The 20,000-nt window shown below is 40.2% G+C and overlaps 2 protein-coding genes across 4 annotated transcripts in view; one reads left to right on the top strand and one right to left on the bottom strand.

The window, feature by feature from the left end:
- LOC111321684 (S phase cyclin A-associated protein in the endoplasmic reticulum) overlaps nt 1–15,241 on the top strand; it is a 25,005-nt gene extending 9,764 nt beyond the window's left edge. For all 3 annotated transcript variants that reach the window (XM_088756091.1, XM_088756092.1, XM_088756093.1), the window contains 30 exons: nt 283–1,210; nt 1,718–1,778; nt 2,061–2,175; nt 2,499–2,538; nt 2,976–3,047; nt 3,539–3,679; nt 4,146–4,217; nt 4,320–4,349; nt 4,853–4,906; nt 4,979–5,050; nt 5,603–5,673; nt 5,819–5,900; nt 6,161–6,214; nt 6,314–6,406; nt 6,502–6,600; nt 7,061–7,191; nt 7,445–7,513; nt 7,606–7,732; nt 7,930–8,048; nt 8,734–8,857; nt 9,797–9,996; nt 10,149–10,295; nt 11,078–11,154; nt 11,242–11,393; nt 11,772–11,833; nt 12,229–12,316; nt 12,924–13,003; nt 13,169–13,280; nt 13,460–13,520; nt 14,603–15,241. In XM_088756091.1, coding sequence (XP_088612217.1) covers nt 283–1,210; nt 1,718–1,778; nt 2,061–2,175; nt 2,499–2,538; nt 2,976–3,047; nt 3,539–3,679; nt 4,146–4,217; nt 4,320–4,349; nt 4,853–4,906; nt 4,979–5,050; nt 5,603–5,673; nt 5,819–5,900; nt 6,161–6,214; nt 6,314–6,406; nt 6,502–6,600; nt 7,061–7,191; nt 7,445–7,513; nt 7,606–7,732; nt 7,930–8,048; nt 8,734–8,857; nt 9,797–9,996; nt 10,149–10,295; nt 11,078–11,154; nt 11,242–11,393; nt 11,772–11,833; nt 12,229–12,316; nt 12,924–13,003; nt 13,169–13,280; nt 13,460–13,520; nt 14,603–14,691 — 3,622 coding nt within the window. In that variant the 3' untranslated portion in view covers nt 14,692–15,241. The remainder of the gene's footprint in view (nt 1–282; nt 1,211–1,717; nt 1,779–2,060; nt 2,176–2,498; nt 2,539–2,975; nt 3,048–3,538; nt 3,680–4,145; nt 4,218–4,319; nt 4,350–4,852; nt 4,907–4,978; nt 5,051–5,602; nt 5,674–5,818; nt 5,901–6,160; nt 6,215–6,313; nt 6,407–6,501; nt 6,601–7,060; nt 7,192–7,444; nt 7,514–7,605; nt 7,733–7,929; nt 8,049–8,733; nt 8,858–9,796; nt 9,997–10,148; nt 10,296–11,077; nt 11,155–11,241; nt 11,394–11,771; nt 11,834–12,228; nt 12,317–12,923; nt 13,004–13,168; nt 13,281–13,459; nt 13,521–14,602) is intronic.
- Nucleotides 15,242–18,532: 3,291 nt separating this feature from the next.
- LOC111321764 (tubulin-specific chaperone A) overlaps nt 18,533–20,000 on the bottom strand; it is a 6,771-nt gene continuing 5,303 nt past the window's right edge. Inside the window, exon 4 of the mRNA XM_088756094.1 lies at nt 18,533–18,893. Within this exon, the coding sequence (XP_088612220.1) occupies nt 18,810–18,893 (84 nt within the window). The 3' untranslated portion in view covers nt 18,533–18,809. The remainder of the gene's footprint in view (nt 18,894–20,000) is intronic.

Here is a 20,000-nt window from a genome sequence, read left to right as displayed (position 1 = left end):
ACCGAATGCGCCTTGTAACCGAATAACTACGGTAATAATAATAATAATAATAATAATAATAATAATAATAATAATAATAATAATAATAATAATAATAATAATAATAATAATAATAATAATAATAATAATAATCTTTAGACAGGGTGCGTTCTCACAAAAAGTGGTTTTCAGAACGGCCCTGTATGAAATAAATTAATAAAGGAAAAATAAATGAAATAAAAATAAAATGCAAGTGCTCATATCTATTTTTTTTTTCTATTTTTTTTTTTTTTTTTTATACAGACCAACATCTCTAGCATGGGAAGTAAGAAAATCCTCGCCTGGCAAGACACTGTTCTCTAGTGCAAATCCGTTGCAGACATCGCTAGAGAAGAGCGCTACCAGTCCTGTTCGCAATTTGGACTTGTGTTTACAATCTGTTCCAAAACTAAACGCATCCGTCAATCAGTCGGGCAGCTCTGTACCTTCACAATCCTGGGCTGATAAAGTTCGTGGAACAACATCCAGTACAAGTATTGCAACTGTTGTACAACAAACTGAAACAAGGGAAGCAGGACATCAACATCCTGCTCCTCACTTCAGAGTTTCCTTAAATAATTCAGAGGATTGTGTTGTTCCAGATGCAAATGACGATGAGGAAGGGTGGGAAACTGTTTGTCGTGGAAGAAGAACGCACAGCTCTCATACAAAGAAAGAAAACAAAAGTAGGCAGGAGAAAATGTTAAGTGCTAAAATGGAAACAAAACTGAATCATTTAGGAACAAACGGCGCATGCAGTAATGGCAGTAATGGTGCTACTCATGTTGGTAGCAAGGGTGTTTACACTGAAAATAATTTGAACTCAGTTGAAACTGTGGAAACGTCAACAGAATTTTCTAATGGCAAAGAAACTCCGCCAATTTCTCTTGATGGTGAAGAGGAGCAGGAAACTTTGTCAGACATTGAACACGATAAAGCTCTTTCTGCAGCAATGGAAGAAGAAGAAAGTTTGTCGAGGCAAATAGAAGAATGTCGCAATCAAACAATCGCATCTGTTATTGAACACGAGGAAAGTCTGACAAAGGAAATAGCTGCTGAAGAAGAACTTGTAACACAGATACATGGTGAAAGCCGGAATCAGGTTGCTAACCTGGAGCAAGAAGAGGCAGGGACTGTTAATGGAGAGGAAAATGATTCTTTGAACTTCAGTAGTGCCACAAATGGAGACAGTGTAAGTTGGTTATAGAACATAAACAGCTTGATACTTGGATTCCATTTATTATTATTATTTTTTTTTTTAACGTAGCTTTCATTTCCCTTGGAATGCAAGGAAAGATTGAAATGATGTTTGGGTAGAGTTGCTGCATCAAGAGAGATTTGAGGATCATTACTGATAGCAAAGATTGGCGCGGATTTTGTGAACAGCAAACAGGAGATTTTTTCCTTCAATGTTGCCTTGTACAAACCATGGGGTACTTCTTAATGACATCCTTAAATTCCTGACCTTTCTCAAAAACTGAATGAGTACATGTACTCATGCAATCGTTACGGTGGCCAATTTACCATTTGAACTTTGTTGATATATCCAAATTATACATGTACTAGGTCAAGTATCAATGTAAAGAACGCTCTTATAAGTTCTTTTCTCTTTCCTATCGAGATTTAGATCATCAGGGGCACATTGCACATATACTTCCTGATAGTTTGTTTTCTGAGTAATCATTTTTTTTTGTCTTAGATTTCACTGGGAAGCTCAGCAACTCCGTTGACTTGGGAAGAGATGATGGTAAAGTATGACGGTAAGTGGCTTCAAGAAGGAATTATCAGACTTTTCAGCTCTTTTCCTTATATAGCAGATGCACGGATACACTGTGGTGAGGCAAGTGTGTTCTAAAAAAAAAGTACGAAAAAAAAAAAAAAAAAAAACTAGGCATTCATGACCAAGGGGATAAGTACAGGCCGGAATAAAATTAATATGGTATACAGAGGCGCAGTCAGAATATTGCATTTATTTATTTGTGGGCCAGAATTTATTGATTATTAAACATACATTATACCACACACTTGGCTGTTTGTTCCAGCTGACCATTCTGGTGATATGGAGAGCAGCTGGGGTGATTTGGTGGAACAAGCCGAGAGACCTCCCGGGAGAGCAGTCCATCTACATCAGCGATTGTCATCGCCATCGAGAAAAAGGTTAGCTGCACAATTGCACCATAAGATGAGATTGAGTGTTGAAAGAGTGGGTATGGTCAGTTAATATACAGATAAAAAGGTGACGCTATCCTAAATGACATAGATAGTGTGGGTGAAGGCATCTATGTCTACTTTATTTTACATGTAAATCAAGGAGAAACAAGAGACATCTGCTTGGAGGCTCTAGCATTACATGAAATTCATTTCTTTGTTGTGCCTTTTGCAAACAAAAAATCAGTGTGTACTAATTAAATCCACAGCCATTTTATCTATTTATTTATTTTTTTCATTTAACCCCGATTGTCGATTTTGCTTTTTCACAGACCACTAGAAGAAGTCATTCGTATTCATGAAGAAAAGCAGGTAATGAACCAAAATCCTTGTTGCACTGTTTATGTGTTCTACACAACGACTAATTAAGCCAGACAAATTGCTGCAGTGGTGGCTCCACTTCTCAAAGTGTTTCTTCCTTGCTGTGCCTGTTACCAAAATGTGTTTATGAAGGAGAAAATAACACATAAAGCAACGTGGAAAGAGGGAAAGTACAATGTTCCCGGGAATAGCGTCCACATCCCCAATATAAATTCTTCATGATGAGAAAGTTTAATATAAGAGAATTGTGTGCAGTACATATTTATATTATATTTTTTATTTATAGGGACTCTAAATTTATTATCATGTGTTAGTTGCTCACTGCCCGTTGATTCATCTTAATTCCTCGCTACTGCCATAGGAAATCATTAATCGTTAAGGAAAAGTAACTTGTTTTTCTTACTCTTGTAATGCGGTTTTATTGACAGCTCAAAGCTCAACAGCAAAGAGAGCGAATGTTGGACGAGAGGTTGCAAAGTCTACAGATGCTCTCTGAAAAGGTATATAGCGATGCTTTCATGTATTTTGAAAGCGTTGACATCTTTGACATCTTCCGGCTTTCCATCATGGGACAGAATAATGATTTATGTAATAAGCTGAATTACGCTCGCGCATTTTGATTGGTTTTTATGATCTATTAGAAGACAGACGCATAGGTGATATCATCATTAACATTTTTTTTGACCTCTTATTTAAAACGAATAAATTCTATATTAATTACCGTGGATTTGTTCAGTGATAGCATTATTGATCAAGGATATGGTTACCATGACTCAAACCTGGCCAAGCGTTTCTTCTTTTGGTTTCTTTCTTTTCGCTTTTTCCTTATTGCTTTTTGCCCGATAAACCACCTGATACAGTATGCAATAAAATCTCGGAGCGTTACAGCCTTCCAGTGATATGAAGGACTTACACGTTTTTATCCAAAGGTTATAGGCTTTTATTTACGTACTAATTTAATATCTATTTATTTTGTTGTGACACATTAAAGGTCCAGAAAGCACGCGAGTTGAAGGATGAATTGATACAACAGCGTCAGCAGCATCTGGATCGAAAGCAAAGAAGAGCGGAGCAGCAGAGACAGTCTGTGCTGCAAGAAAAAATACGAAAAGCCCAAGAGGAAGAAGCTAAGGTCAGCTGACTCAACTGAGGGGAACTTAAACTCATTCTAACTGTCTTTTGTGCGCGAGAGGTTAAACGCATCAACTGCAATACATTTTTTTTAACGTTAAAACTTTCTCCGTCATGAGCCCCAGTACATTTTTTCGAAGTATAGCCTCTTGTGTGTGAAGGTTGTCGGTTATTTTTCTCAAGTTACTTTACTGAAAGTGTTGTGATGTATTTCGTTCAAGTTAAACCACAAGTTTAGTGAATGAAATTAGGCAGCTGTAAATAGTGCCCAGGCTGCCAGTGATAATCTTAGTGAGGGTGAACCCGGAAACATTTAGACTTTCTCCGATTAAAAACAGTACACGTAGCCCAGAATAGAGTGAGATACCGTGTGCTTCTCTAGGTAACAATCTTCCAGTGGTATTGCCAATTTGCGAGAAATTGCATTTGAAATTTTCTCTCACTTTTTTTCATATGTTTGTACTCAGGTTAATGAAATAGCTTTCATCAACACCTTAGAAGCACAGAATAAAAAGATTGAAGTCCTGACAAGACATCAGGTGAACATTTGTTTCCGTTTTTCACTATGCACGTGAATCACAGCAAGATTGGGAATCTCGTTACTTGTAACTAAGTGTATTTTCTTTGTTTGGATAACTCAGGGCCTTGAGGCAAGATTACAAGACATTCAGGTAGTCATGATTTTAACTTGGAAATGCACTCAGCCAAGAACAAGGTCGTACGTAACATGATAAGTAACCCCAAATAGCATGAGCACCAAGCAATTAGTCAGCGATCTATGAGCGTGGTCGAGGGGATAAGTGGGTGACAATCGAGACACACTTCCAGCTGGCCCCGGTTTTTCGAAGGTCGGATAACGCTATCCACGTGATAAATCTTTATCAACTGGATGACACAGCAAGTTTTTCTTCACTTATCCCCTCGATAACGATATATCCCTAGGATAGCGTTATCCTCTACTGCGGGTTCGATTTGTGCACCACTCGACCACGTGTTGCCTCTTTACCGGCACGCATACGAGTGTGGCTATTACTCACTCTTTATAGTATAGGATTTCGGCTTTTTCCTCTTTTGGTTGTTTTTTTTTTTTCTTTTTTTTTTTTCAATTTTAATACACGGCGGCTCGTGTTTCCTCTTCATGTCCTAGATTTTTCATTTTATTTTTATGTTTTAGGAGGAAAGACAGAGAAAGAAAGAGGAGCAACAAGCAAAGGAGGCGGCTGCTCAGGTAAAAGCATTTGTTTGAGAAATACGCTCTTGGCGAATGAGAGAGTTTGATTCGGGTTTTGTTCCATTGTAGGAGAGACGCCGCCAGTTAGAAGCTGAGAGACTGGCAAGACTTGAAGAGATGCAACAGAAAAAGCTAGAGCAGGTAAGTAGGGAAAGAGGATCAGAAAATTAGAAAAAAAAAATACGCTACGTCACTGTTGATTTATCTTTGAAATTCAGGTGTAGAATTTTTAAGATTTCTTAAGGACAATCTGGGTTCAGTAATGTTCTCTATTCTGAAGCACCCTGGTTTTTTTTTTTTTTTTAATTTTTTCTTTGATCTGTTGAATTTTCCTACCTCGCCAAACTATTATTTCAAGGTTTTACTCTATTCATAAGCAGTTTCTTTATCACCGAAATGACCCAAAATATCGTCACACAGTCTCGCTCGCCAATTTGCAGGCCTTCTTCTCTAAGTGAAGGTTATTTTTCCCTTCAAAATCTGGACTCTTTTTGTTTACGTACGTATTCCGTGTAATGTTCGAATCTGAAAATATCAATTGATCGTATCGAAGCGCATTGAGTTCTGTATGGGTGAGTTTTAACCGTCATCTTACAGTAACCGACGTTTACCACATTAGCAGTTAGCTGAGAGATTTTTTTCACCTCCCTTAACATTTGTTTCTATCGGTTTGTTTATTGATGACCGATTTAGGAGGCTAAATACAAACGGGAGAAGCACGAAAGAGAGAAGGCGAGAGAAGAAGCTGCTAAGGAAAAGGCCAGGTATGTGACATTCAACCTAAGCTGTTGTAGGGTTTGAATTATGTTTAGAGAACCCATTTCTTTTGGTATACAAACCTAAACATCGCTGTAAATAGATTCTGAATTCACTCACGTGAGAACTTGGTTTTTTTTTTTTTGTTAATAGAGAGAGAGAAATGCGTCTTGCTGCCCGTAATGAAGCCCTTCAAACAGCCACTGAACAACTGCAACTAAAAATCCAACAGAAGGTAAGTTCAAATGCAGACGTTTTTTTTTTTTTTTCATATTTCAAAGTAAAAGAAACTGTCAAGTCTACCACAAAACGAAAAAAAAGTCTAATTTCTTTCACTTACCATGCATGGTGTTAAGTTGCATTAGTAATTAGTATTAATAGTCTAATTTCCTGTGACTAAATGCTGAACTTTGTTCAGCACAACAGTTTTGCTCGACTCTGCCTGTCTATCTTCTTTCTCATGAAAAAAGTTTCCCTCGTTTCCAAAACATTTAGCAAGCGGAAACGACCAGAAGACACGAGCAAGTGCTGGAACAAGTTAAGGAAAAGGTTAGTGCTGTGTGAAGTTGAGTTGATTAGATATATACAAACTTTCTTCAATCGGTAAATGTGCGTTAAACTTATTGTGCCCTTACGCGTGTTCTGTAGGCCGCTGGTGTGTCACGCCATTCAACTCAAGACGAAGTCCCTGCTGTCACGCCATACGACAAGAAAAAGATGTGTACTCTGTGTAACGTGGAGGTGAGGCCCCGAATTGAATAAAGCAGTTATAATGAAGAATGTACGTACTGACGTTTTGGTATTTTGTAATTTAAGTTGTATTTATATATTTACAGATCGTCTCAGAAGTTTACTTGTTGAGCCATTTGAGAGGCAAAAAACATCAGCAAGCATTGTCTGAAATTCCGGCAAACAAAGGAACACTGGAAGACAAGGTAAATTGTTATACTTTATACATCCCCTTCCCTCCCCCTCCCCCTCCCCTCCCCCTCCCCTCCCCCTCCCCCCCTCCCCCCTCTCAATTACAATAAGTGGTTGTCAAAAGTAATCCATAATGCCATTCTCTCAGCCAATAGACGCAAAGCAAGAGCGAAAGTAATCCAATCCATTTGATACGTGATTGGTCCAGAAAATTTGCACCACTCTCTGTCGACCAATCGAATGCAAAACGAGAATCAATTTCAACTTGGTCAGTGGCGTTTTCCCGCGCTTTTAACTATGAGCTCCGATTGGCTCCTCGTGATATTTTTTGTTGATTTGATTGTTCGTTGTGATTCATTTTGTTTTGGGTCGACAACACTTATTCCAACGCGCTCTGGAAACAGTAAATTATATTTGCTCTCCTTCTTTTATGTAGAACAAACTAATTAGTTCAATTTCGATTGCTTCTCCAAGGACACCATTTCCCTTCAGTACATCAAGGAAATGCCATATGACAAGGCAGGCGAGACTGAAAAGGCTGACCAGGAACGACAGAAAGCTCTCAGGAAAAGAGCGAAAAAGCTAAGGACTAGAATGGCAGCCAAGTGAGTTTAAGCTTTTTAAAAACACGCGCCCCCGACTATTATTTGCTAGTTTACTTCCAAGATCTAAATACGAATTCCGCACTGCCTCTCTTCAATTAAAAATGATGTGCGCTTTGAGAATTTGCAGCTAAATCAGACAATGTTTATCAGTTGATTTTTATCTTTCTTCCATTACCATTTTACTTGAAAATATATCGATCTTGCAAGGAGAAGTTCCTGTTTGGTCATTCCTGTTACCTTTTTCTCCCTGCAGAGGTCGAGAGTATGAAAGTAATTTATCAAGTGTATCATCCCAAAGACAGGAATCTTCGAAGAAACCAAGGTGAGAGAGAAGAAAACTTTCCTCGTACCTTTGTATGCTGCATAATTATCTAATTTTTTCATCTCTGTAACTCTGTTCGTTTGTGTTTCCAGGCTTCAAAAAATCGTCAAAGATCTCAATCGCCAGTTACAGTCACAAGGGTCGGGTCCCTGGCCCGCCAATCGTGTAGGGTCAGTGGAGAGATCGTTGGGCGAGTTGGGCAGGATCCTGGAATCAAAGGTTCTCTAAAAGTCATTTTTGTTAAAATTTTAAGGCAGTGAAACACCAGTAGCACGACAAGAAATTCGTTAAATTTTGTTCTCTCATTGCCTGCGTTAACCACTTCCATTTTCTTTCTCAAGAGCTAATCAGCTAGGAGAAAATTTTAAAAGAACCCTCAAAACTGACAAGCTTACAATCTTACAATCTTATGACAGGTAACCGCAGACCAAGTGACGTTTTGTAATCTTGGTGGGCTAACCACCCTGACCAGATTGCTGTTGGTCCCAGACATTGCTAGTGATAAGCCTCCGATTAAACCGATTATACCACACAAGTAAGTTCATAGATTATTGAAAAACTCCGCCTAAGCCTGGCAGATGTTGTAACGAACATTTAGGTTTAAGCCACGTACATTGATAGCACGGATTTTCATGCGATCGCCCACTTTGTTTGGGGATTCTTGTGGTGAAGTGTATAATCTACTCTCAGCTGTTCTTTCTTAGCTAGTCCTGCTTATTATTCGTATTTAATAACGCTAATGTACTCTGCGTTGTACTTCGATCCTTTACGCGTTGAGAAAGCAACTCTCTAGTCGATATGGAGCGCTTTTCGATTATGTGAAACCAAAACCAAAGTAATCACAACAGCCAAACAGAAGAAAGGAAAATACTTAATTAAGAGCCTATGAGAGCTCAAAGTACAAACAGGAAAACGACCAAGTCGTGATTGGTGTTAGTTTCTGATTGGCTGAGAGAATGGCGTTAGGTTTCTGGACTAATAACAGAGCGACGTAAAGCAAAGTTGCTGTAATGAATCTGCAAGCGCACTATTGTGATTGCGATTGGTGTTGATTCCACTTACAATTTCTAACTAAATTGAGTAGATGGCAAAGTTTCCCTAGGCCAAAGGATAAAGGAGTGAAGCGAAACGAGAGCATTTCCAAATGTTTTTCACCGTCAGGTGACAATTATTTTCCCTCCTCAGTTTTTCAAACCTGAGCTATTTCTTGTCCTCGTCAGAGTCCTTTGTAGCGTTGCCAATGTGTTAACACTTGCCTGCGGTGACTGTTTAGACAACTGTCGTTACATGGTTTACACGAACAAACTCAGCACTTTGGTTGATCTCCTGGCCTATCAAATGAAGGTGAGATTGATAAACGTCAACCAATATTGAATAAACAACTAATTTTTTTTCCCGTTAACCCTTCAACCACTAGGAATGACTAACATCTAATTTCTCCCTGCAATATCACTTGAGAATCATACATGAAGGTCACGAGAATAAAGGATTGATCACCAACTAAAGAAGGCCTCGATAGTGGAACAAATTCTCCTTGTCAGCACCTTAGAAAATGTATGGAGAACAGTATGGAGAATATGCATACTGATGTTAGGGTGTAGAGGGTGTGTTGCTAGATAAGCATTAAAAAAAAAAAAAGAAAAAAAAAAAAAGAAAAACAACCATCTCCCAAGATCTTATGATATATATTTTTTCAACGATCAAGTTTTCTCACCATATTTCACTGCATTACCGCAGTAGGGCAGGACTAGAACGGAACGTATGCGATCCATGCGAGTAGTCCACCCATTAAATCCCACCCATCCCACCTAGGGGAGGACATCCATCACACAGTAATCTCGTGCGTGGGAAATTAACGTCTCCTACCCCTAACCCTGTAGGAGACGGGACCTCTATTTATTCGTCCCTATCCGAGAAGACTAGAATATCTAACCATTACTTGATGTTATAGAAAGGTAGCATATTCTTCTCAATTATTTTAAGACCTTGAGTGTTGGTCCGGCCGGGGCTTGAACCCTCGACCTCCTGCACGACAGTCCAGCGCTCAATCCATTGAGTTAACCGGGAGGCGGTTTGTTCTATCCTTCCTATTTGTACTTGTATTTGTACCTATTTGTAAATTGCTTCATAAGAATTTTTAAACTGAACATCCTTTCTCGTTAATTTCCCTCAGAAGAGATCTTTTTAGTGATATATTTTGGTGTAATTAAACCGATTTTGGGACCCATTAAAACAGCTGTTTGGCTGTGATTTTAAAGAGGCATGTTACGTTTGCGTCCACAGAATGTTTCCCCATCTCAAGGGTCTTCCAAGAAAGGAGCCGACAAAGAGACTGAAAATAGTGCCCATAAATACTCATTACCAGACCCCTTGGCAACAGCATTATTGAAGGCACTTGCTACAGTGCTCCAGTGCTTTGCTACAGCTTCGCCTGAAGAGAAGGAAGTAGCGGCACTTGTTCAAAGAATGGTGGACTTAATTGGGTAAATACTTGACTTATTTCGCCTATCTTACACCTTTAAAGTGCGAACATGGAAATAAGACTCCTCCCCCCCCCCCCCATCACCAGTCACAGTTGCCCAACGCTATATTTTTGTGTTGATCATCTCGTTTTCTTGTTCTGTTTCTCCCCTAGCTATGTGGTATGCTGCGGAGTTGTAGATGACATAAGAAGTTTCTTTAGTTTAATTCACGGACCTCTAAACGACGAGCCTGAGGCTATGAACTTCGCTCAGGCTTGTTTAGCGCTTTTATCTGGAACTGCTCAATATCTGGGTTGTCGGTGAGTATCTGTGCATACTACTTAACCGATAATGATCAGGATCATTGTTTTGTGTTCCTGTGCAAGTTATTTACACTAACAGGGCCTATGTCCAACCGCCATTGGAAAATTCCCACGAGGTCTCACAGTTACCAATATTCGTGCACTTTCCTCGAAGAGGTCTCTACCGCTCCTCTTCCTTTCCACTCCTCTTCCTTGCCCCTCCTCTTCCTTGCCCCTCCTCTTCCTTGCCCCTCCTCTTCCTTGCCCCTCCTCCTCCTTGCCCCTCGTCTTCCTTGCCCCTCCTCCTCCTTGCCCCTCCTCTTCCTAGCCCCTCCTCCTCCTTGCCGCTCCTCTTCCTTGCCCCTCCTCTTCTTTGCCCCTCCTCTTCCTTTAGCATCAGCGCATTTGTTTTGATGCGGCGAGAAGGAATGGCAAATGGAGTGTCTAGCACTGGAGAAGATTTATACCAATTAGAATCTTCGCTCGTTTCCGCACACCTGAGTGTAAGGTTTGCTTCACTTCCCTGAGTGATCGGTCCAGGAAACTTGTGTCGCCTTATCAATAGTACAACTAAAAGTAATATACAAATAATATCCAACTAAAAATAACCGTGTGTTGGTGACTCGCCTTTTCCCGCGCTTTGGACAGTTTGCTGGTTTTTACTGTGAGTTAACATCGTTCCCTTTTGATATTCTCGTTTCTCCTTTTTGGCTTTTGTGTTTACTTTGGTTATGGAATTAACGACACTTGGTCGAAAAGCGCTCTTCTTATTAAAATGAGTCGTTCGCTTTTTTGCGCAGGTCAAGTAACATTTTTGAAATACGAAAAGAAGACCTCACTCAATTTGTTGTGACATTTCAACAGACAGAACTTTTAGGTGAGTAAAATTGATTTAACTAATTCAAGGTTACTTATTGATTATTGCAACTGACTAACGGATCGGCAAATCTTTCTTTCACTGTAGAAATTGTATCTTTCCTTTATGCAATTTTGATGAATGGTGGCAATCAACAGTCTTCGTCCAATCCAACGCTTCCTGAGTTAACAATAAACTTGGTCACAGAAGCACTGGGCATGCTGAATTTTATGGGGACAGTGGATTTGAAGATGTTGCAAGTAAGTGACTTGGATAAAAAAGATAAAATTATTAATATCTGAAAGAGACAACTTGAGATTGTTTCGAAGCTAACCGAATCGCTCTGTGAATACTAATTCAGTTCCATGCAGAGACGACTTGAGGTAGAACAAGTTACCTCCACAGTGCTTTTGGCAACCTTTCTATTACTAAACAAAGCAATTTCCAACTGAGTGTTCAGTAGAACCTGGGAATGTATTGCTCTTGCTTTACATCGCTGTCTTTGCTTTACTTCGCCACTCTTTCGACCAATCAGATGGAAAGTGAATTTAATCCAATGGCGGCTTTGTTTATGCGTCCTCCCGCGGTACAGGATCAAATTCAAAGTCTCTTACCTTTTGGCTGTTTGTTTTACACAGGCATCTCTTGGAGCAGAAGGCGTATCATTAGAGTTTCGGCATATTATAAGTCATCTCTTGAGGTACGTTTGTGCCAGTGATGTATTATACAACTAACATACGGGCCAGCTTACCGCGAGATTTCTGTACCTGAATGCTAGAGTATCCGCTCGACTTTTCGAAGGTCGGTAGTTCAAATTCTTATCGGGAACTCGGGAAATGTTTCTTTGACCCACTCACGAGGCAACTGTATTTAACAGCACCTTCCTTCCACACTACAATCTTCCTTTTTCGTTTATCCTGTCTTTCCTGGCCCAAAAAGGACCAAATTGGCAGAAGTACCCGTTGTTTTTATCCAAGGCTATGAGAAATGTTAAAGATGTGCATCTCAAGAAAAATGCCGAGTTGGAATAATGACGGACCAATACATTGAAGGCGCATGTTTTCTTGATGTTTTTGTGATTTTGTTTTCTATCAGTGTTTGTAGCGAAGGGAAAAATGAAGATCTTCTCCATGAGGTCATATTAATTGTTGGTTACTTCACTGTATTGAATAACGATAATCAGGTCAGCCATTGAGTTATTCTTGTTAGTAGTATTTCATTATCCTAATTATTTTAAAGAAAAAATGAATAAGTGACGTCTATGTCACTTTGACTCAGTCAGGCCTCGAACCCAGATCCCTCGACCAGCGCGTGAACCGATAGGTTACCGCGTCTTCTACGGTAGTTAGTAAAGAGACTTAGCACTGCTGAGTAGTTAGTACCGAGATTTAGCACCGCATTTAAGTGAAACGTGAACGGCAAGATTTATCACGTAACCTAGTTTTTCCCGCCATGCTGTCACGTTTACCGGTTGCGCTTTGTCGTTCCTACGTGCAAGTAACCTGTTTCGCGTTTACGGTATACGTAAGATTTTTCTTCACTGTTTCTCTCGCAGAGAGTAGAAGTTAATTGCCGGAAAAAGAGCACCCAAACTATTCCTTGTAAGTCATAGAGGGGCGCTTTCAGATCCACCATAACGTGAGCTCACGCCAAGCTAATGCAGCTAGGTTCACGCTATTTTACGTGAAACGTGGAAGGACAAGCTGACATTCGCCGTTTCACGTAAACGCGGTGCTAAATCTCTTTAGTGGTGAGTGGAACTAAGTATGTGACTGCCCTTTGCTTTTCAGGTATTTGTTCAAACTGGTCGACCTCCCACTTTATTGCAGCATCTGTGTTCACTCCCATTTCAGTATTTCAGTGATCCAAGGTAAGTCGCTCGAATACTGTGGAAGGCTTTGGCAGTGATTCAGTGTTAAGCAAAACGATACCTTTTTCGAGTAACATTCTAAGTGAAGTTCGTATCACTGCCTCTCTTCTGGCCACATAGTTTTGACTTGATTTCGTTTTGATTTGACTTTTTTTTTTTTTTCAGGCTCAGGAATGTCTTGTTTCCCACACTTATCGCCGCTTGTTTTGAAAATGATGAAAATAAGAAGATCATTGAACAAGAAGTTAGTTGCGCCTTGCTAGAAAACTACATGGAGGTATGTGGCAAAAGACAACAATCGGGTTAACAATCGCTCGGTTCGTGTAATCGTTCAGAAGATTGAAGCACTGGAAAGAACTTTAGTCGATGCCAATGACTTGTCACTGAAAAGGCCACTTTTACCCAGTTCTTTATAATTTATTGTCAAAAATAAAACCACACTTTGTCATTTTGTAGGAACAAATATTGGATCTACACCACGACCATCTCCTACCCTCTCAGAGTGGGAGACGTTCAGGTAAGTAGGTGTTTTTAGTCGTAATCAAACCAGTTGGAGCGAAGTCTTATTTTCATTAGAGAAGAGTCAATTTTCTTCGGATCATGGCCTTAATTGAGGGAGACACGGTGGCCTCATACTTAGAGCGCTCAACTCCAGATCGAGTGGTCCAGCTTCGAGCCCTTGCAGATCACATCGTGTTGTGTTCTTAGGCAAAACACTTTACTCTCACAGTGCCTCTGTTCGCACGGGTGTTTAAATGGGTACCGGTGAACTTATGCTGGGGGGTGAACCTGTGATGAACTAGCATCCCATCCAGACTTTACCTTTTTATGGCCTCATTTGAATGCAACGAGAGACATAAGTATGCGAATCACACACTCCTACACAACAGCCTCGACTTTCTCACTTACGAAACTCTTTTTTCCGCGCTTGTAGTATTTTTCATTTTTCTAATCGGTTGTTGTGATAAATTTTGTTTTCGCCAGACGGCTTAAGCTTTAATGTGTGGGATCCCAAACACAATTATGCTGGCGAACATGAACTCTATTGTTCTATTTTTTTTTGCCTAACGACTATCATCTTCTCACTCACTAAGTGACAAATAAGCGAATTTTCCTCGCAGTATTAAAATAGGGACCTTTAGCAGTCAGGACGGCAACACCAAAGAAGACGTCGATTAAAAAAGGAATTTCTATTTTCAGTTTGAATTTTGAAAATGGCTACATGTGTTTAACGCTTCTTACGGTACTACACCTCAACCTCAGCATAACTTTTATAAGCACCGTTGAGTTCCAAATAATTTGTCGTCGTGGTTTCCGTTCGCAGACGACGCAAATTTTGGTGATTTCACATTGTTGTTCTGCAGAACACAGCTAAGAAATGTACAAAGTTTTAAAACGCACGTGCTGGCTATTGTTCTACTCGTTAGATATTTTATTTCACCACGTCCTCGTTGCCGTCCCTGTCGTGGTTTGCTGAAGGTCCCTAATACATTTTCCAGCGGATGGTGACCAGAAGAGAGAAAACAGCAGCACGATAATGTCTGATTTCACACCAACTCCGCTTTTGATACACTCTGATCAACCTTCTTTTTACCGTAGATGGTGAGGTTTCCCAGCGTTTTGCACTTATCAACAGATTCCCGCCTTCAAAATGGGAGGATGCAAGACGTTTTCTTTTAGGATCCTGACAGCACGCGGAACTCTATTTTAATATATTATAACTCTCGTCGGACATCTTTATTCGCGGCATTTGATAGAATTTTCTAATAAATTTTGCTAAAACTGCGCAAAGCTTGGATATCTTTTCAGACGAAAAATTTATTATGACAACACAAAATGGTGAAGAGATTAGTATCTTTGCGCTGTATTTATATTCTATTTTGCTGAGTTTTCACAATATTTAAGACGTGCCTATTGAAAACGTTGATATTTTTGCAGGCATTTGTTTGAAATGAATACTACCCATAAGTTTTTAATTTTACCTTAAACCTAAGAGGGTACCTTGGTTATCTTGTCACCAACGGTCACGTGGCAATTGGATCGATTCTTGCAATAAATAACAAAGGTCTATCGTGCAGCACTTTAAAAATTAAGTTCATTTCAAGATTTCCTTTACTAAAAGTATAATAGTAATTAATTTATATTTAAACATTTAAAAAATTTTCATTTCTGGTCAAGAGAGTATCCCCTTACATGAGACCGTGTATGGAACAGCATGAATTAAACAGCGGTGACACAGCCATTGCAGCGATAGGGGTTTTGAGTGCTTATTCTATGCCTCGTCCCATAAGAGGAGCAATGACAACGCAAAAAAAAAAGACTTTCTTCACCACCCAGACGAGTTCGCAAACAAGTCAGAGGGATATCACAGATAACTCAGATGAGTTTGCCATGAACTTTTTGTAGCATTCAAAGAATTTATAATGAAGAATATAAGGTGATAAAATGACGCAAAAGGTCGTGTTGCAAAAATTTTTTGTTCAAATTCAAAACAGAAAACCCAGCGCATCCCGCATATTAATGACTACCCTATTCCAAACACTAGTGCTCGATCAATAACTTTGGACACCACCGCCCGATAATCCTTCTTTTAGGAGATTTTCCCAAAAAAGTGACAAGTTTTGAATTGTGGCCATAAGTATCCAAAATCAGCCGCCTTAGGACCCAATCCCAAGACAACCACTTGTGGCCAAAATTCCAAAACGGCCACTGGTGGCCTAAATGCCAAAACTACCACTATTACCCAAAATGCAAAAAAAGTCAAGTGGCCAAAATGCAAAAACTGTCACTAGTGGCCAAAATGCCAAAAAAGCCACTGGTGGCCAAAATGCCAAAACAGCCACTAAGGGCCAAAACGCCAAGATGCTCACCAATAGCTAAAATGCCAAAAGCGGCCACTAATGGCCAAAATGACAACCACTCGCCTAAAATCCGAAAACAGCAACTAGTGGCCAAAACACCACAACAGCCACTAGAAGCAAACATTCCAAAACTACCACTAGTGGCAAATATACCAAAACCGCCACTTGTGGTAAAAATGCCAAGACTGCCACACTAGCCAAATGCCAAAACTGTCACTACTGGCCAAAACGTTTAAACGACCACTAGTGGCTAAAACGTGAAAACGGCCACTAGTGCCCAAAATGCAAAAAACAGCCACTAATGGCCACAACGCCAAAACTGTCGGTAGTGGGCAAAATGCCAAAACTGCCACTAGTAGCCAAAATGCGAAAGTGGCCACTAGTGGCCAAAATGGGAAAACTGCCAGTAGTAGCAAAAACGTTAAAATGGCCACTAGCGGCTAAAATTCCAAAGCTGCCGGTAGTGGCCAGAATGCCAAAACTGCCACTAGTGGCCAAAACTGCCACTCGTGGCCAAAATGCCAAAACGGCCACTAGTGGCCAAAATGTCAAAACGGCCACTTGTGGCGAAAATGCAAAAGTAGCCACGAGGGGCCGAAATGCAAGAACTGCCACTTGTGGCCAAAATGCCAAAACTGTCACTAGTGACCAAAATGCTAAAACAGCCACTACTGGCGAAGATTTGAAAAGTGCCACTAGTGGCCAAAATGCCAAAGCTACTACTAGTGGCCAAAAGGCCTTAACTGCCACTAGTTGCTAAAATGCCAAAACTACCACTAGCGGCCAAAATGCCAAAACTGCCAGCAATGACCAAAATACCAAAACGGCTATTAGTGGCCAAAATGCCAAAATGGCCACTAGTGGTGAAAATTCCTAAACTATCACTAATGGCCAAAGTGGCAAAACTGCCGCTAGTGGCCAAATTGCCAAAACTGCCGCTAGTGGCCAAAATGAAAAAAAAAACCGCCACTTCTGGCTAAAATCTTAAAACGGCCACTACTGTTCAAAAGAAAATTATTTGTGTCGAAAATGCTAAAGCAGGCACTTGGGGCTAAAATGGGAACACGTTGACTAGCGGCCAAAATGTCAAAACGACCAAGAGAGGCTATAAAGGCCCAACGGCCCAAGGGGCGAAAACGGGAACTAATGCTAAAAAATAGCTTGAGAGGCACTATTGGCACAAAGTGCCAAAACGGCCACCAGCGGCTAAAATCCTCAAACGGCCACAAGTGGGCAAAATTCGAAATCGGCCATTAGTGGCCAAAATGGCAGAAGGCAAACAAGTGAACTCAGGGCAGTTTACTGACTGAGTAGTTTACTGAAAACTAAATTGAGTTTGGCGAGAAATTAGATGTTTCCTGAGGACTAAGGGAAGTTCATAGAGAATTTAAAGTAGTTGATCGACAAGTAAAATGAAACTTTAAGAATACTGGACCGTTTACCAACAAATGAAATGCCTGCGGACACATTAGTAGTTGTTGTCAACCATTAGAGGTGCTAACATCTCACAAGGAATTCGCCTACAACTAGATTTTAAAAGTTTGCCGGTAGCGTGGGGAGAGTTTCCCAGCAACTCGATCAAAGCGGTTCGCCGATAACTTGAGAAAGTTTGGCATAAATAAAGGGAATATGTTTCTAAAGAAACTGTGGTGCTGCGTCGGTGGGGGTAACAAGGTAATTTGGTTTTATCAACTGTGTTGATGTAAATTGGCCACCGTATAGCATTAAAAGCTGACGCTTCTGACGAAGCGGTAATACTCGAAACGTTAGCTTTTTAACCCTCTACGGTGGTCAAATTACATTATTGACTCAGTTGATAAAGCCAAATTGCCAACCATTCAGTTGAGTTCAGTATCTCAAAAGTTTCGCCACGGAAGCTCACTGACAACTAAAATGAGTTTGCCAACAACTCAGATGAGTTTTCCAACGGCTCAAGGGAATTCGCGGACAACTAAGGGACATTCGCCCACAACTATAATGAAGTCACGGGCAACTCCGACGAGTTTTCCAACAACTCAGAGGATTGTGGCAAAACAAGGGAGTTGGCTAAAGGGTGGGGGAAGTTTTCTGACGACCCAGACGGTTCGGCGATAACTCACGGAAGTTTCAATGGAACTGTCTAGTTTTGTTTATCGACCGATTTCAGATGTTCAAGTATGATTTGGGACGGTTCTGTTTGATTCCGATGGTCTTGTATGATTATTATTATTTTTTTTAATTTTTGAGAGTTCTGCTGATACTGAGTGGTACCGTTTGACTCCAGATAGTTTCGTGATGTTTGACACCGCACAGTTAGTCTAATTTTGACAATTTCGTCCCATTGTGGATGTTACCCTCTGACTGTACCTGGTTCCTTCTGAGTTTACTAATGCTGTCTGATAACGGATACTCCTGTCTTATTTGGTTCGGTTTGGTCCGATACTGAACAGTTCTTTCAGTTTCAGCGACTGAGTGCCAAGTAAACTAACTTTTAAGTAATCCAAGAGAATATTTAGGAAATCCTGGCGGAAAAAACCACTGTTATGCCAAACAACTCACTGAAAGCAAGATAACAACTCATTATGTCGTGCTTACTTTTAAAGAAAAGGTTTAAAGTGTATAAGTTAGGAAAAATGCAAAGAATTCCAGACTTTTTCCCAGCATTTGTAAGTACCAGAAAGACTCTTCATACTCAAAACACAGGATTTACTCACCGCAAAATTTCACACAGTTGCGCATGTCAAACTTTTCATTCTCCTAACTTTCATCAAGATGTCTTAGAAAAGTAAAAATAATTGGTCTCAAAGTACAGGGTTCATTAATATCTTTTTACACACAGATAACATAAATATTTAAAAAGTGTAGGCTGTAAATGTACCTTGTTAACATCCAAGGAACCAGAATGCTACATTTTTTTGTTTTATTTGTTTGTCTGATTGATTAAGTTTCACGAGATGCATCAATTCTCAATCTTCTAGAACAGTTGTTTCCAGAATTTCCTTGGCAGTTTTGTGTTCCTCTGTTGTACCAAAGTCTTTCTCTGTTTCTGCCTGTGGACAAAACAAGAATGGAAATTAATCTTGAGCTACGGTATCATCATTTTGTGGAGTTTAAGTTTAAGTTTAATTTATTCGCCACAGGAATGGCAGGAGAAAGGAACAAAACTTTCGTTCCAATTGACACCTAACCCCTTTTTTTACCCACCCACCCCACCCCGGGGAGGACATCCATCACAAAGTAATCTCGTGTGTGGGAAATTAACGTCTCCTACCCCAACCCTGCAGGAGACGGGACCTCCATTTATCGTCCCTATCCGATAAGACTAGAAAGTCTAACTATTTGCAGATATTATTACAAAGGCAGCACTTTCTTCTCAGTTAATTAAAGACCCAGCGCTCTACCAATTGAGCTAACTGGGAGGTGGTAAAGGTATCTGGAGTTGTGATGGAGTTGTGAAGGTATCTGAATGCATGCACTCTCTTAAACATGTAGCTAACTCACCCGGTTAGCTCAATTGGTAGAGCGCCGGACTGTTGTGCGGGAGGTCGTGAGTTCAAATCCGGCCGGACCAACACTCAGGGTCTTTAATTAACTGAGAAGAAAGTGCTGCCTTTGTAATAATATCTGCAAATGGTTAGACTTTCCAGTCTTCTCGGATAGGGACGATAAATGGAGGTCCCGTCTCCTGCAGGGTTGGGGTAGGAGACGTTAATTTCCCACACACGAGATTACTGTGTGATGGATGTCCTCCCGGGGTGGGATAGGTGGGTAAAAAAGGAGTTAGGTGTCAATTGGAATGAAAGTTCTGCTTCTTTCTTCTGCCATTCCTGTGGCGAATGAATTAAACTTAAACTAAACTTAAGTTTCCATATGGAACATATTTGAGTTAGGTTTTTTAGCCAGACATTAATGTGAGAATTAGTTCAAAAAGGCTAATTTTCTGTCTTTGATCACCATTTCAGAAAGTACATGTAGCCAGCACAAAATGGTCTGTAGCAAGGCGCTTGCCTCCTCATAGATCTCCTGAAGTACAAAGGCACCACTTCAAGAGTTTCTCGCATCAACATTTTTTCACTTTTTGACTTTGCTGAAAAGGAGAGACTGCTCATAGTCTAAATGGTCTAACAGCCTGAGGGATTTTGCCCCCCCAAAAAAGG

This window comes from Stylophora pistillata, chromosome 4 (genome assembly GCF_964205215.1).
Source record: "Stylophora pistillata chromosome 4, jaStyPist1.2, whole genome shotgun sequence".
In the NCBI taxonomy this organism is placed as follows: domain Eukaryota; kingdom Metazoa; phylum Cnidaria; class Anthozoa; order Scleractinia; family Pocilloporidae; genus Stylophora; species Stylophora pistillata.
This window is presented reverse-complemented; position numbering and strand designations above follow the sequence as displayed.